The sequence below is a fragment of the Leptopilina boulardi genome, unplaced genomic scaffold (genome assembly GCF_019393585.1).
Source record: "Leptopilina boulardi isolate dan_hultmark-lab unplaced genomic scaffold, ZJU_Lbou_2.1 LbouV2_281, whole genome shotgun sequence".
NCBI classification, from domain to species: domain Eukaryota; kingdom Metazoa; phylum Arthropoda; class Insecta; order Hymenoptera; family Figitidae; genus Leptopilina; species Leptopilina boulardi.
The window spans coordinates 750,453-774,847 of NW_026137842.1; the positions used below are offsets into that span (position 1 = coordinate 750,453).

At 34.3% G+C, this 24,395-nt stretch overlaps 1 protein-coding gene across 2 annotated transcripts in view; it reads right to left on the reverse strand.

Annotated features, from left to right (window-relative positions):
* LOC127282122 (uncharacterized) overlaps positions 1-24,395 on the reverse strand; it is a 184,259-nt gene that overhangs the window by 36,295 nt on the left and 123,569 nt on the right. For both annotated transcript variants that reach the window (XM_051306207.1, XM_051306206.1), the window contains one exon: positions 18,916-19,196. In XM_051306207.1, coding sequence (XP_051162164.1) covers positions 18,916-19,196 — 281 coding nt within the window. The remainder of the gene's footprint in view (positions 1-18,915; positions 19,197-24,395) is intronic.

The following is a 24,395-nucleotide window of genomic DNA, read 5'->3' on the forward strand; positions in this document are numbered from 1 at the left end:
TTGCGTGCATTGCACCCATCACAAAAGAATAGTTTCAGGAACTGTTTACATTTTGTGATCCAGTTCCACAATATGGTAACATGAGACACATTTCTAAAAAAGATTTATTGTTCTTTCTATGTAAGTTAAGACAAGGTATAAGTGATGACTTCCTGAAACTTATCTTTCATTACCCAAGCAGACAGTGTGTGAGTTTGATTATAGATAACGTAAGAAAGTCATTAATGCTAAGATTTGTTCCTCACAATATCGGTATCAGATCAATAACACGTCAAGACTATATAGACCGGCATGTTACTGCTTTCGCTAATGCTTTATACAATCTTCAACCGAATGAAGCCAAAGCTATCATTGCCATTGACACCACATACGCCTACATGCAAAAAAGTACAAACTTCCGTGTATTACGTCAGTCAAATTCCCTTCACAAAGGAAAAAATCTTTTAAAACTACCATCATGGTGGCTCCCGACGGATATATTTTGGCAATTTTCGGTCCATATTTCTCAGATGCCAGAAATAATGATGCACAAATATTACGCTAAGAATTTGATAATAATGTCGATACTTTAAGAGACTGGTGTCAAGACGGTGATATCGTACTTGTTGACATGGGAAATCGTGATGTTCGGCCCCTTTTGGAGCGTTGGGGAATAAACATCAAAATGCCAGCTCTGCTTAATCGAGATGAGAGGCAACTTACAACCGAAGATGCTAATGAGTCTCGTCTGGTTACGAAAAGTCGATGGATTGTGGAAGCTAGAAATGCACATTTTAGATTAGTTTTCAAGTTTCTTGCTGGAACAATTAGTATCTGTCATGCGAAAAACCTTATGTTAGAGCAGTCTCGAGTGCCCAACATTGTGCAAGCAAGAGTTGAAATAGATAATCTTCGATTGCGAAATGGCCAATGGATACGCCTAAATCGAAATCATGCGGCAGACTTCCCAATTTTAAATGTGAGTTCTTTAAAAGATTCAATGTTTGGAGTGTATCAAGTTAGCTTAGCACCGTCGTACGTTCAAGATAAAGTAGAAAGAGAAAACGACGATGAATTCTAGTTGGATGAACATCTGAACGATCCTAAATTTTTGAGGATTAGAACATTTTCTCGATTCAGAAACGCAACAAGACACCAAACATTTATTTCTTACCAAACAAATGAACCTGATGAAGAGCCAAATGATAACAATGCCCGAATTAATGGATACTATTGCACGTGTCAAAGTGGAACAAGAACACTTGGCTCGTGTGCTCACGTGGCAAGTATCTTGTGGTTCTTAGGTTATGCACAACATCAGGAAAATTTAAAATACCCAGACTCATCCCTTTTAAACCATATCTTAGACGCAGCAAATAGAGGAGAAATCAATGTTCATCAACAAGAAATCGAAGTAATAAATGAATGAAACGTGTCATTATTCTCTTCTTGCCTTTGCTGAATGGATCACCTCTAAAACTATATTGACATAAAACGAAAATGGACATATGGGTTTCGATCCTACCTTTTCAGGCAAGGTCATTTGCTGATGTCGCCTTAAATGGTTGAATCAACATCTGATCTGGCCTTAAATGGCTGAATCAGTTACTAATCTTGCTTTAAATAGCTAGTTCACTATCTGATCTGGCTTTAAACGGCTGAATCAGTTACTAATCTTGCTTTAAATAGCTAGATCATCATCTGATCTCGCCTTAAACGGCTGGATCACCATCTGATCCGGCCTTAGACGGCTGTATCATTTACTAATCTTGCTTTAAGCAGCTGGATCACATTCTGATATTTTCCCATAGAATCCCATTGAACTACAGTGAGTTTTCGAGTGGATGACAGCGGATTTAATCTATATTGAATCTGCCATTTTGTATTTTTTAAATCTTACCTTATATTCGTAATTAACAACCCCAAAAACCCCTGTGAAACTCCTCCCATTTCTGCAAAATTGCAGTTCGTGCCATTAAAAATACAAAATGGAAATTTTTTTTAAAATATAATAACATTTAGTCTCATCCCCTAAAGAGAAAATGGAGATTTTTGTCCAATAAAGATAACTTCCAAACTCCTCCTATTTACTGAAATTCGAAGATTAGAAAAAAATAGAGAGAATATTTATTCATTTATGTAATGTTTTGTGGCAACCTCCAAAGAGGAAATGGAGTTTTTTTCAATATAAAGAAGATTCAAACTTTTACTACTAACTGCTGGCAGCAAGCTTTATACTAGCAGATTGGGAAAAAAGGACATTCATTTTTTAAAAATATTAATGTTTTGTCACAACCCCCCGATGAAACAGTGAAGATTTAACCACTAATTCGTAATCAGCGACCCCAAAAACCCCTGAGTAGAGAGTTTCAAGCAAATCCAAACGATTTTTTAAAAACAAGTCCGCCATATTGAATCCGTCATTTTTAATTTTTAAAAACTGACACCGGATTCGTAATCAGCGATCCCAAAAACCCCCCGAGTAAAGAGTTTCAAGCAAATCCGAACGATTTTTTAAAAAGAAGTTCCCCATATTGGATCCGCCATTTTGAATTTTTAAAAAGTGACACCGGATTCGTAATTAGCGACCCCAAAAACCCCCGAGTAACCAGTCTTAAGCCGGTTTAATTGGAGGTCACGGTTATAAGTTTTAATTGAAAGAAGTCAAATGTTTTAGGAAAAATGATGTTTTCCCTTTTAACTTCTACAATTTTTGGCATTGGGAGCTAAAACTTAGTACACATATGTACTATTACATGCAGATTACAAGAAACATATAGCTAACTGGTGGTCATGATTAAAAGTTATAAAGAAAAGAAATCAATTTTTTCAAACAAATTCCAAAAAATGACCCTGTGTCCCCTGTAACTATGTAACGATAGTGTATCGCAGTATTATCACCCGGCGAAGAGAGAGAAAGTACGTATTCTCTCTGCATAGGTAGTTCGTGCGATAACCAAAAATGATTTACTGCGCAAGTATATATAGAGCCATAATATAGCAGAAGAGAATGTGTCAAATCGCACAAGACAATGTTATGATAGAGAGGTTATAAGTAATAATAATATTATTAATTATTATTATTATTAATCAGAATAATATTGTTATTAGTTCTTGGCGAATTTTTGAACTGTAGTTCAAGGTATTATATATAAATTTCAGATCTCGGATTATACGAGTTTTACCAAATTTTTTTATAAAATACGATTTTTTTCGACTTATATTAATAAAATGCGATTTTTTAAATAATTTTTTTACAAATATTTAAATAAAATTACGGTTTTTTATTATACAATGCAAATCTTCCTTAGATCTTCTTTATTTAAATTATTTAATAAATTTTTAATTAAAATTTTAATTTTAAAAAAATTAGCAAATAAAATTATAAAGAAATTTTAATTTAAAATGACTTGAAATTTAATTAATTTCAAAAATTTCAACTTTTTTTTACCGTCAAAACTAAAAACTGACAAAATTTTAAATTCTAATATATTGCTTAAATCATACTTCCAAAAATTATAAAAATGGAACTTTAAGAATTTATTTTAGTGTTGGTACTTAAGTCGCAAGACTTATTGCACCTAATCCCGGCAAGCTCGAACCAAGTCTCTCTAGAGTCCTGTCCTATTCCAAAAGTCCAGTAACTCTTCTACCGAGAGGTCGCGAATCCTATCTGGATCTACAAAGGCATGACCCCAGCATTGATGTCTCACTGCAACGTAAGCTGGACAGTGACATAAAATATGAGTCGAAGATTCCTCTTCTCCGTCACACAATCTGCACCTAGGTGAGACGTTTCTACCTATTTTGTGCTGATGATATTTTAGAAGGCCATGTCCTGTGAGCAGCCTGACAACTGCTCTAACTCTGATCATGTTGATTTTTAGAAGGGACTCGGCAAAGCCCCTGTTGAGTTTTAATCCCAACAGAGCCTTGGCCGGTCTACCTACAGTAGTCTCCGCCCACTCTCTCTTATAACATCCCCTAGACCATCTTTCAATGGCCCCTTTCACCGCGCCTGGCATAATGCTTACCGCCGGTTCCGGGCCTATTATAGTCATCTCAGACCCTCTACGGGCTAAGATATCCGCTTCCTTATTTCCTCTGATTCCCTAGTGCCCTGGTACCCAAATTAATGAGAGCTTATTTTTCAAACCTAGCTCGTCCAATATCTTCCGACATTCCCAAACTAGCTTTGACTCTATAGTCGGATTACTCAAGGCGTTTAAAGACGCCTTACTATCGACACAGATATTAATTCTCTTGCCACATTTTCCTTTTTCAAGACAAATCATTGCGCAAGTCATTACAGCGCAGACCTCTGCCTGCCAGACAGTGGTGTAATTACCTAAAGATAATGTCACTTTAGTTGCATTAGACTTACAGTATACACCTAAACCTGTGCCTCTTTCCATCTTGGATCCATCCGTAAACCATACTTCACCTCCAAGTGGACAGCCCTTTTCCCAATCTTTTCTCAAAGGAATAATGGTCTCAAAGCGAGGTTTGAATTTCACTCTTTTGACCATTCCATCCTGTCCCATACTGATTTCTGGGATCTTCAGTATAAAGGCCGGGAGTTTTGTGTGTCTTCCCCTAACTGTCCATTTCCCCTGTGCTTGAAGTCTGGCCATCGTGAGAGCAGCCTTCTAAACCGTTAAATTGTGTAGAGGTTCCTCCGCCAGTAAGAAACCTAACGCAGAAGTTGGCGTGGTTCTCATTGCGCCTTTCATCCCTCTAAACACCATTGCTTGCAGTTGTTCAAGTTTCAATTTCACCGTTTTCAACTGGCTTCTAATCCATCAAACAACTGCTGCATGCAGAAACCTTGGCAACAGGACCATACGATAGAGCCACTGAACCATATCCGGTTTTTGACCCCAAGATGATCCAGTAGCCCTTCTGCAAACCCAAAAAGTAGTGCAAAACATACTATATTGATACTCTAAGTGCTTTCTCCAGATCAGCTTCTTATCCAGAATCACTCCCAGATATTTGACCGAATCGGAAAAAGGCACTTCTCTCCCATAAAATACAGGTTTTCTCAGAGTGAGAACCTTGTATTTCCTAGTAAAGATAACAATATCCATCTTGTCTGGATTAACAGAGAGGCCAGTTCGTCCACACCATCTCTTAACGATCCCTAATACCCTCTCTGTCAATTCTAAGAGTGTATCTAACGAGAGACCTCTTACCATAATCAGGAAGTCGTCCACATAGCTTTGCGTATAAAATCCCTGTCCGTTGAGTTCTACTATTAACTCATCTGCAACTAAGCTCCACAATAGAGGAGATAAAACCCCGCCTTGTGGGCAACCATAGGAAACTAGGCCATTTATTTTGGTATGCCACATCTTTTAGCCGCATTGCATATTGCTTTACTACAGGTGTTAGGGAAAGCACCCTCTATATCTAAAAAAGAGCCTACCGCATAACCCCCTGAGTCCATCTCTTCCTCTATTCTGCTAATCGCTGAATGAAGGGCTGTTTCTACAGAACAGCCTGCTCTATACGCGTGCTGTCCTGGATGTAAGGTTTGATTTATTAAACATTTCTGCTTGATAAAAGTATCGATCAATTTCTCCAACATCTTAAGGATGAAGGAGGTTAAACTGATCGGTCTGCAGTCTTTGGCTGCTGTATAACCAGCACGCCCAGCCTTCGGAATAAACACTACTCTGGTCATTTTCCATGCCTCAGGAGTGTAGCCTAGAGCTATACTTGTTCTCATGATTTTAACCAAGGGTATACGAACACACGGCCGTCTTTTTTGTAAGAGAATCGGGTATATGCCGTCTTCCCCTGGTGCCTTAAATAGCTTAAACAGGCCTAAAGCCCAATTCATCTTTTCCGGAGTCACAATGTCGGATGCAAGCCCATGCCTATTGATTCCTACTTTTCTTTGCTTTATGGGGTTATATACAGTCACGATTTTCAAAAAATCGATTTTTTTTGCTGCATTTTCTTAAAGTATATATATTTGTCTGTTGTGAAAAAAATTTTTATTAAGATTCGAGAAATATTTTCGAAGTTACTGACTAAACTAGAAAGGCGTGCCGTATACATATAATATATATTATATATTATATATTATATATATATATATATATATATATATATATATATATATATATATATATATATATATATATATATATATATATATATATAATATATTATATACTATATATAATATATTATATACTATATATAATATATTATATACTATATATATATATATATATATATATATATATATAATTTTCGTATACCTGAGTATGCAATTGGAATGGAAGATACATTATATGGTCCTGGAATAGACGATTCAATGTAAGTATGAAAAAAAATTTTAACTCAATGTAAACTGTTTGTGAATCTTAAAATCGCTTTTCTTCAAAACTATGTTTTTCAAATCGGTGAACACGATTTCTCGAAAACCACTGAACCGATTTAGCTCTAATTTTCACACAAGCTAAATAACTATTTTTTTCTGTCCTTAATCGAAGATCTTTTAAATAAAATTAAAATTATAATTTTAATCAACACTTGACGTCGATTTTTTTCCATGAAAATGAATCTTTTTTTTCTAGAAGCTGCCATTTTGTCAAAAAGTGATATTTTTTTAATTCCTTCGATTAAGGACTACATTTTTTAATACAATAACAGAATCTTTTTGACTTTTTGATTTCAGATGATTCTGTCAATTGCTATTATGTTCACCGCGGACCACTTTTTTTTCGAAGACCTTTGGAAGATTGGATATCGAGGCCAAAAAGAATAATATCTTTACAAATTAAATATATTTTTTTAAACTTAAAAACATGTAAAACAATATAGAAAAACTTCCGGTTTAATAAATAAATATTCCTTTGAAAAAAAATACCGAAAAACTGCATTTTTTTGACCGCCTGACTATATATAACCCCTTATGCAGCAACTTTCTCAACTTACCCCTAAGACTTTTCAACTCAGCATTCCACCAAGTAGTTTTCCTACTAGTTTCAAGTCTTTTGAGGTTACTGTTTCTCTCAAAAGCGGAAATAATTAAATCCTGCAGATTTGCTGCAAGTTCCAATTCCTCTTCTGTACCATAACTAGTAGGAAAGCATTCCATGGAGTTCCTAATGACTTCACAATATGAAGACCAATTAGTACTTCTAGGATTACGACCCTACTTATATTCACGATCAGCTGACTCTATTCTGAACGTTATAAGTCTGTGATCTAAAAGTGAGTCTTCATCCGACACTCTCCAATTCTGCAGTTCCTCCCACATTGACCTCGAACAGATAGTAATATTCAAAACCTCCCTCCTGTTTTTAGTAACAAAGGTAGGCTCGTTTCCCTGATTAAGGAAATCTAGGTCTGAATCAACTAGAAAGTCTAGAAGTTTCATACCTCTATCATTGATGTCTGTACTACCCCAAATACCATCGTGTGCATTGGCATCACAACCCAGAATAAGAAAAGTCCCTCCTGATGACAGTACTCCACCAGTCTTATTACCTCGTCTGGTGGTGAGGGTTCATTTTCTGATCGCGGAAAGTAACCAGAGGCAAGTTTGTTACAAGTTTGTTGTTCTTTGTTACTTCTATTTTTATCTCGATACATGACTTTTATAACTGCCAGATCTCGACTAGTTAACTCTAAAAGAGGAAACGCAATTACTCCCTTATAGGCGATACACGTCCTGGCTGACAATTCTTCTCGTGAACTTTTTTTATCAAAAAATGTATTTTTGACTTTTTGAAAAAATATTCCTAAAAAAAGCTTGTGTGGATATTTTTGGAAATCCTTGTGTCGGATTTTTGGTATTAGTAAGTAGAATTAGCATGAAAAATTTCAGAGCGATCCGTCAACATTTGTTTGAGATTAACATCTATGAGTACTACAAATGCCTCAAGTTTAATCGTGATCGGAGAAAAAAATTTTTTGAACCTTGATCACTTCACTTGTGACCCCCTTTATGTATTTTTTTATGTGTAGATAACAAAAAATATATAGATAAAACGATTAGTGGTTACAATTACAAGTTATTAAGAAAAGAAAAAATTGTTGATTGAAAAATGTTAAAGTGAAGCAATTTAGCTCCCCTGAACTTTTACAATTTTGAACCTAGTAAGCTAAAAATTGGTAAGAATATGTATAATTATGTGTTGATTACAGAAAAAATATAGCACATATGATTGAATTTTGCAGTATTGAGCTAAAATTTTGTACACATAAGTATAATTACATGTACATTACAAGAAAAGTATATCCAACACTATTGGAAGTCACGGTTAAAAGTTATAAAGAAAAGAAATCAATTTTTTTAAATCCCCAAAAATTACCCTGCCCCCCTCTTAACTTCTACAAATTTAGACCTGAGAAAATACAAATTAGTATACATGTGTATTTTTAAGTGTAGATTACACGAAAAATATAGCGAACGCGAATGGAGATTACGGTTATAAGTTAGTAAGAAAGAAATAATTTTTTTGTCCTACCTGCCCGAAAAGTATGTCATTTCGGGCACTTTAAGCGGGCCCAAAGTATCTCATTGTCGCTCGGGGTTAGGCAAGCGGGCGTAAAAGTACTTTTACGCCCGCTTCTTTTGGTCAAGAAGGCCTAATGGAATTTTACTGTTTATAATATATTACAGTATTATATTCGCACACATACATACACACACACTTATGCAACTTATACTTTTTGTCTAGTAATTTAATTTATATCAGAAGGGATATAAAACTGAAAGCGGTATAGATAATTTTTTTCGATCTTAAAAGTCATTAACGATTAAATTAAGTTATAAACAATTCTTCTAAATACTTGAATTACTGTTTCTATAACTGCAATAAAACTATTTTCTTAAAATACAGAGCTGTATAATTATTTTTTTCTTGTATTTTTATCTGTACTTTTCAGAACAGTCGTGCCCTCAAACGACATACTTTTCGTCCAGGCAGGACAAACAGGTACGTTCGTATCAAGGGTGCAAAATAGGTGATTGTGGCTTAGGCGAGATTTAGGGAACCTCGGCGATTCGAAGCGCCCTTGGCTTCGCCTCGGGCGCTTCGAATCCCCTCGGTTTCCTAAATCTCGCCTGTGCCACAATCACCTGTTTTGCACCCTTGATACGAAACTAACTATTTTTAATGCCGAATAAAAGCATTTTAGCCCTCCCTAACAAATTATCGAGTTTTTATTGGTGTATGGAACCTTCGGTTTTAGAGCAAGTGCAACTCGCTCTTGCCCGATTTTTTTCTAAATTGAAAAATTATAAATTATCAAAGGGCAAAAAAAAAAACCATATAGTAATTTAGAAACAAAAATTACAGATGATATTTTACAACCCGATGTAAAATTATCTTATGATGATTCTGATAAAGATATTGAATCTAATGATGATGGATGTGATCACCTTGTTAATGATTGGAATATACCATAGTGTTAGACACTGATGGTTATCTCTAACATAAATAAATTTTTTATAACACATGCACGATTTTGTCATTTTTACGCCCCACCGAGCGAGCTTAAACTCCAGCTTTTCGAGCGGCGTGCTCGAGTGCGTTTAAATTAATAATACTCTAGTGAGTAAAAACGTGAAATCACAAACATAAAACAAATCATTTATACACACTTTGCAGTCAGTCGTTGTTGCTGTGCGCATGCTCCATACCGGCGTACGCAGGTCAATGTTTTCAGTTAGACAGTACCCGCATGTCTGCTGGATATACTAATCGGGATGTCGTTGGCAATTATCTTCATATATTCTTCAAGTTGAGTTAAATACTTTTATCAAAAGTGCTTAAAATTTTTAAAAAAATCGTAAAAATGACGATTTCTGATAGTGAAACATTTAAAGATGACATTTAATATTTGTGTTTTGCACCGACTCAAAAAACCTGAAGTTTAAACTCGCTCGACGGGGTGCAAAACTGTCGAAATCATGCATTCGTGATAAAAAATATGTTGCGTGATATGGGGAAGGAACGATTTACGGAGAGGACTTCATTTTTAGCTCTTGTCGAGCAATGCGAATCGCCCTCGCGCCTTCGGCGCTTAGGCTACGGCTTCATTCATCTCAGAGCTCGATTTGAACTAGATGAAAATAAAGAAAAACATTAGTTTCTGCAGCTCAAAATCTAGCGAAATACGTATCCGTTTTAAAAAATGCATTTTTTGGAAAATGGCATCGATATGCTTTTATATATTACATAGATATTCATTCTATCATATTCAACAGTAATAACTTTTTGAGGTCAGAATTTGATAATTGCAAAAAGAAGTTCATCGCAGAGCAGGAAATGCATACGAATATGAATATTTCCTAAAATCAAAGGCAAAACCCGAAATGCCTAAGCAATTCGGGTTTTGCCGATAACATATATATTAAAAAAAAACTGTTGAAAACTTAAAGCTTGAAAAGGCAGAACTTTATTCCAAGCCATTTTATACTTGCTTTTGTTTAAAAAGTGTACAAATGGATTTTGTAAAAATTTCCATTGTCATGCAGAGACATTTTCATGCAATATGTGCGAAGCAAGAAAAAATTTAACCGTGCCTGAAAATGTACTTGAAACAAGTAATAAACTTTAAATTTTTCTACGCTTTATACGTTTAATTAAATACAATTTAAAATACAATAAAAATAAATCAGTTTGTCAGATTGTGATTGAGGTTAGTTCTTTTGTTTATTTTTGACACATGTCATTTCTACTGTGCTACTAAAAGTACTGTTTCGATGAATTAAAGTTAAATGCCTTTAAAATAATTTTGTAACTTCATCACTTGACATATAATTTCTTTTGATCCCTAGAAATAGAAATTAATAAAAGAAATACAATTAATAATCACTTTAAAAAAAAGTTTTAACTCCTTGAAAGTGACCGGTTTTTGGAAAATCACCCATATTTTGATTCGCACTTATTAATAAAAATGCATTTACGATCAAGGTTAGAATTTAAAGATTTTTTGATTGCCTTATTGGAAATCCATGTACAAGAAAATATACATGTTTAGCAGCTGAACTTGTACCTTTTCTGGTGAGAACATGTACAAGAAAATGTACTATTTCAACACCAGAATTATAAGATTAAAGAGGCGCTTCATACAATGAAGATAGAACTTCACTTACAGGTAAGTTCGTTTAATCTTATAATTGTATTACGCGCCTCTTCCTCAAGATCAATTGTAGTTGTTTAAAGTTAAACGGCAGGAAAAATTTTATTGATGTTACAGAACGAATTTTTTGTTTATTTTAATAGAACAAAAAGAAAAACAGAGTTTTGTCTGTTAAACCAAAAAAAGAAGAAATTATGTAGCTGTACTCAAAACAGATTTTGCAAATAAAGTTTTGTCCTTTACTAAAGAGCGATCATAAAACATAGCGAATGTTTTTGAACTTTCCGTCCAACCTGCAGCCTTTTTAATAATATCTACACTTAAACCATTTCTTTTTTCCCTTTTAGTAGATGCATGGCGTGTACTATAGGCATCAAAAGTTGTGGTATACACTCCGCTATCCGACAAGGTTTCTTTTATCCATCTACTTATTGTTTGGCTGGAAACTTGCTTATGCGGTTTTTTGATACCAATGAACAGCATGCTGTGATCTTGACGTAATTCCTCCGTTTTTTGTAGATATTTCTCTAAAGTTAAAGCTGGACAAATAATCTTGTTTTCGGTATAATATGGAATATTAAGCGTTGGTTGAATTCTCTTGGCGCTTGTTGTCTTAATTGTGGAAGGAATCTTAATTTCAATGAAATCCGGGTTTTTTACAATATTTTTAATGTTAATTAACGAGAGAGTCTGCATCCTTTGTCCTGCTATTAACGCTAACAATGTAACTAATTTAAGTGTAAGTTTCTTTAATGATAGGGAATCATTTAAACCCCATTCGATAAAATGATTCAAAACTATTTGCGGATCCCATGTAGAATCATATTTAGGCCTTCCGGGTCTTAATTTCGAAATACCTGTTAATAACCTTTTAACCTGCGGGTCATCACCTATGCCAGGGCCTTGTAATAGAGAAATCGCTGATCGACAACTGTTAATAGTTCCATGCGAAGCACCACTCTGATATTCTTGTGTCAGGAATTTTAGAACTTGCGAAATCTCACACTCATATGGGTTTACCATCTCGTGATAGCAAAATCTCCACCATTTTTTCAAACAAGTATTATATTGCTTAATGGACGATTCTGTCAACGAAGAAATCATTATTGTGATTGACTCTTCGGGAACTTTTCGAAATCTTAGCGCCTCCCGGATAACGTTCCTGCAACCAGGGTAATCCTCTTCCACAACGGATTTTCTTGCCTATCAAAAGAACGTAAAAGATTAATATTAGGCTTGAAATAAATTGGTTTACAGTCTAACAAGGCAGTAAATAGAGGAAACCAAGCTTGAGCTGGCCAATTCGGGACAACAAGTATACCTCTTGCACCTTCATTTTTAATTTTACGTAACACGCGTAGGATTATTGCAAATAGTGGAAGCGCATAAAAAAAATATTTATTCCACTCAATCGTAAAAGAATCGACTGCTACCGATCCTGGATCTCTCATCCAAGAAACATACTTTGAGCATTTTGCATTAATTCTCGTGGCAAATAAGTCAATTTCCGGTCTTCCGAATGTTTCGATAATTTCTTGAAATGCTGACTGGGACAAGGAATACTCAGTCTCTGGATCAAGTCGTCTTGATTCTAAATCAGCTTCAGTGTTATCTTTAGAGCGTATATAGGAAGCGAAGATCCAGATCTTTCTTTGCTCACACCAAGTCCAAATTGTTCTTGCCAAATTCCCTAATTTTGGAAATTGAATTCCGCCCATTTTGTTTATATAAGAGATGGCGGTAGTGTTATCAATTCTTAATAGCACATCGCAGTTTCTTAATTCGGCGGAAAAACACTTGAGGCCAAAGAAAGCTGATAAAAGCTCCAAATAATTAATATGACTACTTTTTTCATCTTCATTCCAATGTCCATGGGAACGTTGGCCATTGCAGTATACACCCCATCCTGATCGTGAAGCATCGGAAAATATCTCTATTACAGCCTTGAATTGCGTGATTGGACAAACAGCTTTGTCTATATTTAACTTCCACCACTGAAAGTAAGAATCTAATTCTTCAGGAAGTTTCATGTATGCTTCGAAATCACCTTGATTTTCTTGCAGAGCTAAAATTTTCACCTCTCAAAGGTTTTCATATGCACCCAGCCATATTTCAAGGTTGCACAGCATGAACCTAAAACATCTATTAAAGCTGCAAATTCTCGAATAACGCATTTTCTTTTATTTGCAAATTTCTCAATTTGATTTTGAATTTTTTCTTTTTTATCTTCCGGTAGTTCAATAGTCATCTGACTAGAATTGTAATTAAATCCAAGAAATTTGCATGTTTTAGACGGAATTAATTGGCTCATTTTTTATTAACAACGAATCCTGATTCTTCGAGTAACCGGCGTGTTTCCTTGACGTTTTCTAGGCACTTCGAATACGTAAGACCAAACAGTAAAATATCGTCAAGGTATATAACCGATAAAAACCCTTTTTCCCTTAATTTAGATATTAAGGGTTTCATCAACTTAGTAAACGTAAATGGAGCTGTGTTGAGTCCGAAGGGCAAGCAAGTATACTCATATAAATTACCTTCAAACAGAAATCTCAAAAAAATTCTATCAGATGTTTTAACACGAATTAAATGATACGCATCTTTTAAGTCAATAGATGCCATAAAGCAATCTTGACTTATTAATTGCTTAACAATCTTACCGTCTTCTAATTTAAAATGAACCGTTTTTATAAATGTATTTAAATTTTTTACATTGAGAATTAATCGATAAGATCCGTCTGGTTTGGGGACAATGAAAATTTTTGAAATAAACTGTTGCGCCACAGGTTCACATTTTTGTACTGCACCTATTTTACTCAACTGAGCTAATTGTACTTTAATTGCTTGTCGTTCTTGCGAAGACCAACAAGTTTCAGTCGGTATCTGTGTTTGGACAACATTAGAATAAAAAGGTATTTTGTAACCTTCAATCCAACTCAAGATGGTTTCATATGAGGTTAAAGCCTCCCATTTTGTTATAAAAAGGGATAATCTTCCGGCAATTTTACCTACCTTTAATTCTTTTTCTTCTATTCTGGTTGATTCCGCTTCGTATACGGAACTTTGTTGCGAGGAAACTGTCTGTGTCCCCGACTGTAAGGACGTGTTTGCCCGCCACCCCTCGAGTTGAAGTTCCGTCTGAAAGATTTCCGTAGAGGCGGGCCGCTGTAGTTTTTTGAATTTTTCTCTTTTTCAGAGTTAGACCTTTGAGGTATCACCAAATCTTTTGTCGAATTTTTTAATACCTTGGCAGCTTTGATTTTTTCCGACAAATTTGAACCGAACAAAAAACTATCTGGTGGAAGATCTTTAAGCACATCTTTAAATGACGCTTTTATGTTTTTTAGAATTAAATTTCTTCGAATTTCGGTCTCGTCATGTAGTAAGTCTGTTAACAGTCTCATAACAAAGTTAAGGGGTTCTAAATATTTAGCCCTGTCTGGTGGATTTAATGTCAACATTAAATCTATCGTTCGTCCTAACGCTGCAAGTGAAGCAACAATTTTTTCTTGTTTTTCAATAATCCTCTCATCCCTTTTCACAATTGTATTGTCTACTACTGCTTTAACTTCCAAATTAAGCTTTGGAGGATCCATTAACGTACAATTTTCTGGTGGAGGAAATTTTTTCAAAATCTTTTTTCGTTCTTCTAAAGGAAGCCCTTTTTTAATAATTTCCAACTAAATATCTGCTAGATGAGGATGAACTGCAGGTGCTAAAACTCGATCTGCCATTAAGCGCTCACCAAAAATTTTTAAAGTCTCGTCATCTAAATCTTTATGAGCATTTTCTGTTTCCGACTTAGATTCCTTATCGTTATTACTTTTTTCCCTTTTTTCGTCTGTTTTTTCGTGTGAAATTTGTCTTTCCACGGTTGGTGAGCGACGTATTGGGGAATTTTTCTCTAATTCTGAAAAAGCATTAAAATTTTCTCGATCTCTTGATGTCGATCTACTAACTGTACGTGAACGATTGTTGTATCAATTTTCCAAATAATTATCGTCATAATTATCATCATTATTGTTGTCATAATAATCATCACCATCATAATAGTCGTAGTACCTTCTATGAGATCGGCTTCTTGATCTACTGGACGATTTACGAGACTTTTTACGAGACGATTTACTTGACGATGAGCGGCTCGAATGACGACTACGTCTGCCTAAAATAAGCATTTTTTAGAAAAGGTTAATAAATTACTAACTATTTAAAACCGTTGAACGATATTAAAATGGTTTACTAATTTGTAATGTACACAAAGCGGTTGAAACCACAGTGTGAGAGCATTGAAGTTAAACATATTAACTGAAAAATGTATTCATAATATTTATTTTTAGTAAATTATTACTACTTATATTTATTTTATAATCATTGTATAATTACAATATTTATTGTGGTACACAAAGTAGTTGAACTTCAATGTGACGAATAATTTTTTGGTTAATCAGTTGAACTGAGAAACACACTCATGGCCATAATATTTTGCTCATTTGACCATTTTAATTTTATTTTCTATTCATTAAATGATTAGAAATTTTGGTCATTATATATTCCAGAAAAAAAAATCAACTTGTCACTTCGTTCATAAAAGACGTTTTCTTTTTGAGGTTATAATATCTTTATATACTCACTGTGCTGTTTATCTTTTTCTGCTTCTGAAATTTTCTTTTCTAGTGCTTTTATTCTTTTCAATAATTTATGTTTTTCATTATCATCAGTAGGAGAATGATCTCTATGTCTTCTTTTTGGCATTTTTTTAATCAATTTTTCAATTATAGTTTCGACGATATCGGCACAAAGAGAAAAAATCGGACAAGTGCGAGTTACACTCGCATTAAAACCGAGGGTTCCGTACCCTTAAACCTAAAATTTAAGGGGTTAAAGTGTAAAGGCATGTGGAAAAATTCCAATTTTGCTTAATTTTTCCTGTAATGTGAGCATAAAAACACATAGATAGAGACATAGTCACATATAACGAAAATTATCAGTTTTTCAAGTAAATTTATTAAATATTTGTATACATAGCCTAGTAGTTTTACGTGCAGGATCTCCCTGTACACGTATAGCCACAATCGCGGGGCCAAGATTTGCTCGGCGACCATCGATGAACCTGATGTTCTGCTCATTTACCGATTCCCACAAGGCTGGTAAGGACCTTGCAAACCTTCGGTTTGGGCCGGGACCTTTCCAATCCCTATTAACGGATATGCAGACCGCTTCCCGAGCTGAGACCGCAATTATTACATCGAGACCTAGAATGTAGAGCGACTTCTATAGTGCTAAAGCACCTAAAGAATCGTCAACTTCAATCAGCCTCTAACCAAAGCGATTTGGGCTATTAACCACTGCCACCGAGAGTCCAACCCAGTTGTAGAGAAATTATTGAATTATAAATAGGAGTTGATCCGCCTGTATTTAGGCAACTCGTTTGTTTCGTTAAAATCGACAAACTTCGGCGAATATTTATGTATTTCGGAGAAACGCGTAGTGGGTTCGTGGAATCGGCTGGGTTGGGAAAAATCGCGATACTAAATAGTCGCCCCTCTAGCTCTCTGCCTCATTTTACTTTGCAAAATTATGAAGGAAATTCCGTGCCATATGCGAAGTCCGATACCGTAAGACCTCAAGTGTGGCGCTTTATGTGATAATGGTCGGAAATTAAGTCGATCAGGGCGCTAATCGGGTTCTAATGTGGAGAGCTAGAAGGGCGGTTTTTTCAAACGAGAGAAAGACAGATTAAAAGAAGGATTCCGCATTTCGTCGTCAAAACGTAATTAACGGAGGAAAATTGATTAGCCTCATCTATATTGAAACTACCTCAGAGCCCAAGCCGTCTCCGAACCCACGCCGATTCTGACTTGCAACCAAATTGGAAAGTTTGAGTATTTTTACTATGTTATTTATTGTTCTTTTCAATATTTTATGCATTTATTCGACTCAACTTCTACTTTTTGTCCGAAAACTTTATGTGTGAATGTTGAATGCTATAGTGTTAACGCGGGCAACAATTTTGTAGATATTGAGATATTTAATTGACTCGAGTCATAATTGAAAATTGAATTAAAATATTTTATTATACATTTTATATTTGTCTTTTATTATTTTATTGTTAACTTAATTTTGTATTGACATTCTATTGATTGATTTACTTTTGTAATTTATTTTTGTGATTTTTTCTCGTGATTTGTTGTATTTAATATTTATAATTTTTTCTAAATAATGTAATATTACACAGTGATCCGGATGAAGTTTAATCTTCACGGGCCCTGGAACTTATTAGTACCGTTCATACTTTGGTATGAGTAATATTTTTATACAAGAAAATGTACATATTTTTGTGCAGGTTCTTTTATGCCTTCGTTTAGTAAAAATTAAAAACTTTAAAGGTTGCGTAGTAGTTTTCTTAGGACTTTACAGCTGTGCAATAATTTTTAGCATGCATAGTTAAAGAGTTTCATGTGTAAGTACTTGTACATGAACCTGCACAATAGTATGTACAAGACATGTACATTTTTTTATACAAATATTAAATATATATTTTCAGGTACAAGATCTTGTGCAAGTTCTGATACAAGAACTTGTTCTAAAGTCAGGTGATAAAATTGTACATTTTCTTGTACATGTCCTCACCATAAGGGGCTGTCTATAAACTACGTTACCTATTTTGGAGGGGGAGGGGGTCAAAAAATCTTAAAAAAATGCATTTAACGCAAGGGTAACGAGGGGGGGAGGGGGTCTAAAAAGAATGAAGAAGTGGTAACGTAATTTATGGATGGCCCCTAACAGGTACAAGTTCAGTTGCTGAACATGTACATTTTCTTGTACAAGGATTTTCAATAGTCTGTAGACTCCATATCCTAATGTATATATAACTTTTCTCTTGCTGTCCGGAGAAGAATAATTTGATAATATATGCAAATTTTATTGAATTAGAGAAAGTTTGTGGAAGTATCTATCAAGAAAGGTAGATTAGCTAAAAGCGTTGGTAATAATGAAAATTTATTTCCAAAAAAAATTTATTTAAATTATTAGATATTGTAGTCTTTACTCGAAGGATTAAAAAAAATTTATTTTTGACAAATTGGCAAACTCAACTTTTCGATTTTTACTAATAAAAACAGTGGTTTTTCTGCTGTAAAGAGTTTTTCATAAAAAATCCTTCTATTAAAGACTAGATATTTATGTATAAAAGAGGCACACAAAATTTCAGCAAAATCGGTTCATTATTTTTTGAGCAAGCGTGGTCACGAATTTGCGAAATTCTATACAATAGTATAATAGGGGAAAACCCCGACAGGCGCCAGGTGTTTCGGAAGCCGGCCCCCTAACGATCTGTAGCGCACTTCCCAGAGACTAAATATCTCACTCATCCAATCAACACACAAACTTTCAGGAAGCTTGCTGTGCAAGTTGTGCAAGATTGCAGTTAAAACATGCAGCAAGTTTGGTGTAAGTAACAAAATGTCCTCTTACGGCAAGCTCACTCCAAGTTTGAAAAAATTAACACGGTGTGCAGTTATAAACGGAAGCTCCTACGGCTGCGCAAAAAATGTTTTAACCTCCAAAGAGGGGTGCCCTTTACATTCATTTAAAAACAAATTGTTTGTTTTATTTCTAAACAAAATTTTTTTCATATTATACAAGCTTGCAGCAAGCTTTTTGCAAGTTTGCTGCAAGCTTGCTTAACTACCAAACTGGCTATATGTTTGCACTGCAATCTTGCACAACTTGCACGGCAAGCTTGCTGCTTACTGCAAGTTATCGTGTTGATTGGTCCTAGTATTTTATTTTAAATTGTATTTTTTTCAATAAATATATGCTTACCTGCGAATCTTTAAGACCAAGTTTTTCAGCAAGTTTTTTACGATCAGGTTTACTTATGTACTTCTGTTGCAGAAACTTTTTTTCAAGTCCTCGTCTTTGTAAATCAGAAAATACTGCTCTCCTCATCATACCTCTTCGCGGTTTTCCTCGAGCACAATTAGACCAAGGAAACCCTATGGCCATGCTAGCAACATCGCTTAATGCACCCTGCATTCCTCCTGGAAAGACTGTCCCACCACCACCAGGATTAACAATTTGATTTCCAGGACCAGGGTTGGGACCTTAAAAAAGAATAACTTATTTTCTTTTATTTAATATTTAACACTAGTAGAAATTTGTAATGGCACCACTAGAATTAGTCAAGTAACTGGATAGTTTTTTCGTGACGGCCTATTCTAGCTAAACTAGTAAATTACTGCATAGTGGCTAACCAAAATTCTTGGAAAAAATTTCAAGTTAAACTTGATATTTGCACGACTCAAAGCTGTTTATTTATTTTAATGGCACTGTCCAGTGCTGCTCGAAATTATATTCCTATGCTTGTCATGGTGATGGCGCTACAATAATTCTAGTAACTGGATAGCTGTGCTAGGATTTTGTGTATTGACATTTCGCTTGCTTGGTGTAAAAGAATTACAACTTGTTTATAAAAATTAATTATTAAATAAATTAATAATAATATTAATTGGGGAGTCTGAGGAGTTGCGAAGCACGATCTCAGATATCGCCTAGTAGTGTTTTGACAGCTCTTACCTATTGTCAACATTTTTTAAGGGGGGGGGGTAAGGTTAATTCCATGAAAAAAATGCATATTTTTACGAATTTTTTGTGGCTATACAGAAAGAGTTAATATATTTATTAAATTTTTATATAATAGTACAACATTTGAACAGTATTTCACCAAAGTTTCATTGCAAAATATTGAAAATTGATCGCGTGACAGTACATTTCCTCTGGCTCCCCAAAAAAAAGTTATTTTGCGGTGTTCACTGTAACTCGCAATAGAATCATCTAAAACAAAAGAATCAAAATGGATTTGTTAAAGGAGATGTTTTTCTAGGGATCCCTGAGAGGGTTTTTTTTTTTATTTTTGAATTTTACATTTGGTCGTGCTTCAAAACTCCCTAATCTCCTCTATTATATTATATTAATGATATTTTATTATATTATATTAATAATTAATTAAAATTATTTTATTTATAAAATTTTACATATTATAATTTTTGAGAATAATAAATAAACCCTCTACGGTACCCCCATGATTTTTTCGTTAAAATTGCGAGTAGTGTTCTCCCACATAGCACGACTTCTTGCTGTGAGGTTACTGTAATGATATCTGTAGGGTTTGTAAGGTTACCGTGTAAGCCTACAGTAACTTGAGGTCATCTTAAAACTTCCGCCATTACAGTAAGCTTACACGGTAAGGTTGTTGTAAGCTTTCCGTAAGGTTACTGTAAACATAGAATGTTATTAATAAATAAATTTTATTAATATTTATGCGCAGTAGTTTTCTATGGAACATAAAGCTGCGCAGTAAATTTTATTGAACAAACCATATTGAGGTTCATGAAGTACTTTACCAAATATATAATTTTTTTAAAAAAAAATTTATAATATAATATATATTATAAAATAATTATTTTTAATATATTTTCATATTACTCTATGTTTACAGTAACCTTACAGCAACCTTACAGTAACCTTACGGGAAGCTTACAACAACCTTACCGTGTAAGCTTACCACAACCTTACCATGTAAACTTACCACGACCTTACTGTGTAAGCTTACCTTAGCTTTACTGTTTAAGCTTACTGTAATGGCGGAAGTTTTAAAATGACCTCAAGTTTACTGTAGGGTTACACGGTAACTTTACAAACCCTACAGATATCCTTACAGTAACCTCATAGCAAGAAGTCGTGCTATGTGGAACTTATGTAGAATTTTTTTTAATCCAATTCAAAATTAAATAGTAATTTAATTGTATATAATAATAAATAATTTTTTAATTTAAAAATAACACAAGCCTGCAATAAAAAAATTTCTGTTGTCAGAGATCGAAAAATCATTTCCTGTAGTTTTTGGTGCGCTGAATCCGAATGTGGCAACAAAAACCTCCCATCACGTCAGGATTTTAAGAAAAGTGGGGGTAAAAGTCCCAAATATCACGTTTTGGGTAGTTTTTGAAAATTTTTACTGAGTAAATCAAGCGTGCTAGAGACTTGTTATAGGAGTCAAATTAAAGCTTGAACCCTGTACTTTACGACGATACAATGATATTGATAACAAACTAAATTAGCTGTAAAAAATGATTTTTTTAAGGTATTACTCACACGACTGGTAACATTCAAAAGTTTTTTCTAGTCACTGTACTTAGGAAACAGTAAAACATGCGAGTTTCAAATAAAACTTTTGCGCAGGTACAGTTTCACACATTAAGCATCTCAGTTCATATACACAGACACACACATATCACGGTCTAGAAAAGCGATCATGGCAACGTCGCAAGTTTTTGATTGCAAATGGCGTCTTCTGTTAAAAGATTTTTTCGCAGTGAAAGATAAAAGTTTTTGTTTTAAAGTGCGTGTAGATGTAATATCAAAATTTAAAAGATGGAAAAACAATTGAGATACAAAGGCAAATTTATTAAACAAAGCGTTCTTACCAAAAAGACGAGTTTTCTTGCCCAAATGACTCGGGGAAAACAACTTTGCGATGAATTAAATAATGTCAAAGACGTAGACGTAAATAAAGTGACAGAAATTTGTCCTGGTCGACGAATTGTTGAATTGGACGTCATAGCAAAAAATTTAAAGTGTATAAAGTGCAAGGAAGCAATTTTCCTGAATGATATTCAAAGTGAAAAGTGTTTTGGACTAAACTCAGTTCTAACCATCCGCTGTCAAAAATGTTTGACAGAAACATCAGTTCCAACTGGAAAATTCCACAAAACCCTGGAATCACACTCTCACTCTGACGTGAATACAAAAGCAGTTTCAGGTAAGATTTGCTGGTTTGTGAATTACTTTATCATCTTAATCTTAACCTAACCTCACTTTTTAAATATGCAGGAGCTGTACATTCAGGAATCGGAAACACGGCGCTAAATAAGGTGCTAGCGTGTTTAAATATTCCTTTAATATCAACAAACTTGTATAAAAGATATGAAAGGGAAGTTGGGCCTGCACTAGAAAAAATTGCAAAAGACAGTTGTAAACAAGCCGCTACGGAAGAACGCCAATTGGTAATAAACAATGTCGACCAGCTGTGTGAGGATCTGTAAGGTTTTTTTTAGTTCTTAAGTTTATTATTTAATTTAAAACAAAATATAATTTACTAGTGTTAAAGGTTTTACTCAAAATTTAATAATGGGACAGGGAAAGAAGTTCAGTGAAAAGGTCCGAAATTGAAATGTTTAAAATGTGTTTAATATAAAGGTTTAAATTAGAAAATAAAGTTTGAATACACTGAGTTGAATAATTTGGAAACTTAAAGTCTTTAGAAATACTCGATTTAAATAAACGATCTCGCTCAAAGTTAGTTAACACGCTCACGGACAAAAGGATCGATCTGTTTCGCTCGATGTGACGATCTAATCTGACTCTACGTTAAATTGACTCTAGCGTTCAAAATTGGTAATCAAAATTCGCGGTAAAATTTAAATCTCTAACACTAGTATATTATAAACATATAATACACTTATAAAATATTAAATAGAATTGAATGCTTTTATAATTCTTCATTTGATCTACAATATGTATATTTATATATGTGTTGCAAAGGTGTTAGCTGCCTACAGAGATTACAAACACAAAAACTCAGCACCCCCTCAGTTTCTCCCATCGACTCTATCTCTGTCGTGGGACAAGACCCCTCTACAATCAAGGCAATACAAAGCAGCCAAGCAGTCAATGTTGGAGCGAGAGGAGAAGGGAGAGACCGGCTTGCGAATCTCTTATCGTCGTGGAATACCCCAAATTGTTCCAATGCGGAAACCCCCACCTGCGTCAAACCAGTAAAATCCGCTCTTGTGTCTGATACGAGTTATGATTCTGCGCGTACTGTTCATAGCGACTGTGTATTAGATTTCAACACACGCAACCCCCCACCATCTAGTTTACCAGTTGCCTCTTCTGTCAATTCGTCTGACATTAGCATTTATTATCAAAATGTCAGAGGCCTACGGACAAAAATAAATCTTTTAAGAAATTCTTTTGTATTGCATTCACATAATATTTTAATTTTTACAGAAACCTGGCTTACTACTGCCTTTAAATCTTCAGAATTAGGTCTATCTAATTATGACATTTTTCGTTTTGACAGAAGTGAGACTCAAGTGATTATTTGCGTGGAGGTGGAGTGCTTATCGCTAGTGACTCAGTGCTACGTGCTTCATTTGTCTTAACAAATATTATATCCATTGAGCATGTTTTTATTAAACTCACCCACAGTTCAAATACATATATTATTGGTACTTTTTATATTCCTCCAAATTCAAGTTTACTCATTTACTCTACCCTTTGCTCAATATTAGATGATCTATATATATTATATCCCACAGCCATTTTTTGCATCATCGGTGACTTTAACTTACCACATGTGAGTTGGAATTCAACATCTAAAGATGGACCATCATGTGTACCGGATCCTGGATCTTCTAGTATTTGCAAGAATATAGCAAATCGCTTATCTGATTCTTTAGATTACTCAAACTTAATTCAAGTAAATTCTTTTGTAAACATTACTGGTTCTATTTTAGACCTCGCTCTATATAATTCTTTAAATTACTCCCTTGAATTATCCTTAGATCCTATCCTACCAATCGACAATTATCATCCCCCGTTAATATTTACTATACATACTGCTTTAACACAAAATGTTAATTTGATCCCGGAATTTAATTATTTTAAATATGATTTTGCAAAGGCAAATTTAGGCAGTATACATACTTTTCTAGGTAACGCTGATTGGAGTTCTATATTAAAGAGTGAATCATTAGACAACGCAGTCTTGGCTTTTTATAATTATGTTTATACTGCATTTAACCTATTCGTTCCTATTAAGAGAATCCATAATGATAATTCTATGTCATGGTTTTCTCACGAATTAAAACGATTAGTGTTTCTTAAAAAAAATAGCTCATCGTAAATTTAAATGTACAAATGATCCATTGGATTACATTGAGTTTTCTAGGTTGCGAGAAAAATGCAAGTCGTTGTCTAAATTAACATTTAAAAATTACATACACAAAGTAGAGAATTCTGTAATCTCCGATCCTAAGCAATTTTGGAACTACGTTAAAACTGTTAAACACGACTCACGTATCCCTAAAGATGTTTATCTCGGTGACTTATCTGCGAATACTAATTGTGACATTGCAAACTGTTTTCGTAAGCATTTTAGTTCTGTATATACAATTCCGTCGACTAATATTTCATCTGCAAATTTTGATTATATAAATTCTTGTCATATCAATACTTTC